The sequence below is a fragment of the Gavialis gangeticus genome, unplaced genomic scaffold, assembly GCF_001723915.1.
Source record: "Gavialis gangeticus isolate Ggan-Ray unplaced genomic scaffold, GavGan_comp1, whole genome shotgun sequence".
Lineage (NCBI taxonomy): Eukaryota > Metazoa > Chordata > Crocodylia > Gavialidae > Gavialis > Gavialis gangeticus.
The window spans coordinates 45,238,295-45,238,996 of record NW_017729033.1 but is presented as its reverse complement, the minus strand read 5'-3'; the positions used below and the strand labels follow the sequence as shown (position 1 = coordinate 45,238,996).

The window sequence follows — 702 nt, the reverse complement described above, 5'->3', positions numbered from 1 at the left end:
GACTAGATGTGACCTCCTGACGTCCCCTCCAGCCGCACCCTCTGATTCTATGTGGGGGCGGCACCTACCCAGTGTAACAGACCTGAGGCACCCTATAACCCATGCCAACCTGAGGACCAAGCCCCACGCTCCAAGGCCTGGCAACCCAGACTACGGCCGCCATCGCGCAGGCGCACACAGCGAAGCGAAGCCTCCGCGGGATTCGGGCAGGCGAGCGACCTGCGCATGCGTAGGGGCAGAGTGTGACACAGCCGGGCAGGGACCAGTAGGCGCCACCTACCCACGTGTGTGGGGGAGCGAACCCAGCCCCGGACGGTTGCGTCACACTCCACCCCCGCACATGCGCAGACCGCTTGCCTACCTACAGACGGGTAGACTGTAACTTGCTCTCGCCTGCTCCATGAACGGCGAGAACTTCGCTGCCAGCGAGAGGCTGGTGGCCGCAGCGTACGTGCGGCAGGGGGCGCAGGGTCGCCGTGCGCACGAGCTCCGCCTGCGGGCGCTGCTGGAGCAGGTAACGGGCGCCCCCAGCCGCTCCGCCCTTCCCCCCGGGCGCCCCCTGCCGGCGCGGCTGTGAGAGCGCAGCCCCGCTCCGCCCACGGGCGCCGGGCACCGGCTGAGCCGCGGGGTGGGGGCGGGGGGTGCCGAGCTCCCGGGGTAGTTCTCGTAGTTGCACTTGTGCTATTCCTTCTACCCTTGTAC

At 68.9% G+C, this 702-nt stretch overlaps 1 protein-coding gene across 1 annotated transcript in view; it reads left to right on the top strand.

Annotated features, from left to right (window-relative positions):
* The first annotated feature begins 373 nt into the window (after positions 1-373).
* Positions 374-702, top strand: part of SEPSECS (Sep (O-phosphoserine) tRNA:Sec (selenocysteine) tRNA synthase) — a 64,110-nt gene continuing 63,781 nt past the window's right edge. The window contains exon 1 of the mRNA XM_019526413.1: positions 374-514. Within this exon, the coding sequence (XP_019381958.1) occupies positions 401-514 (114 nt within the window). The 5' untranslated portion in view covers positions 374-400. The remainder of the gene's footprint in view (positions 515-702) is intronic.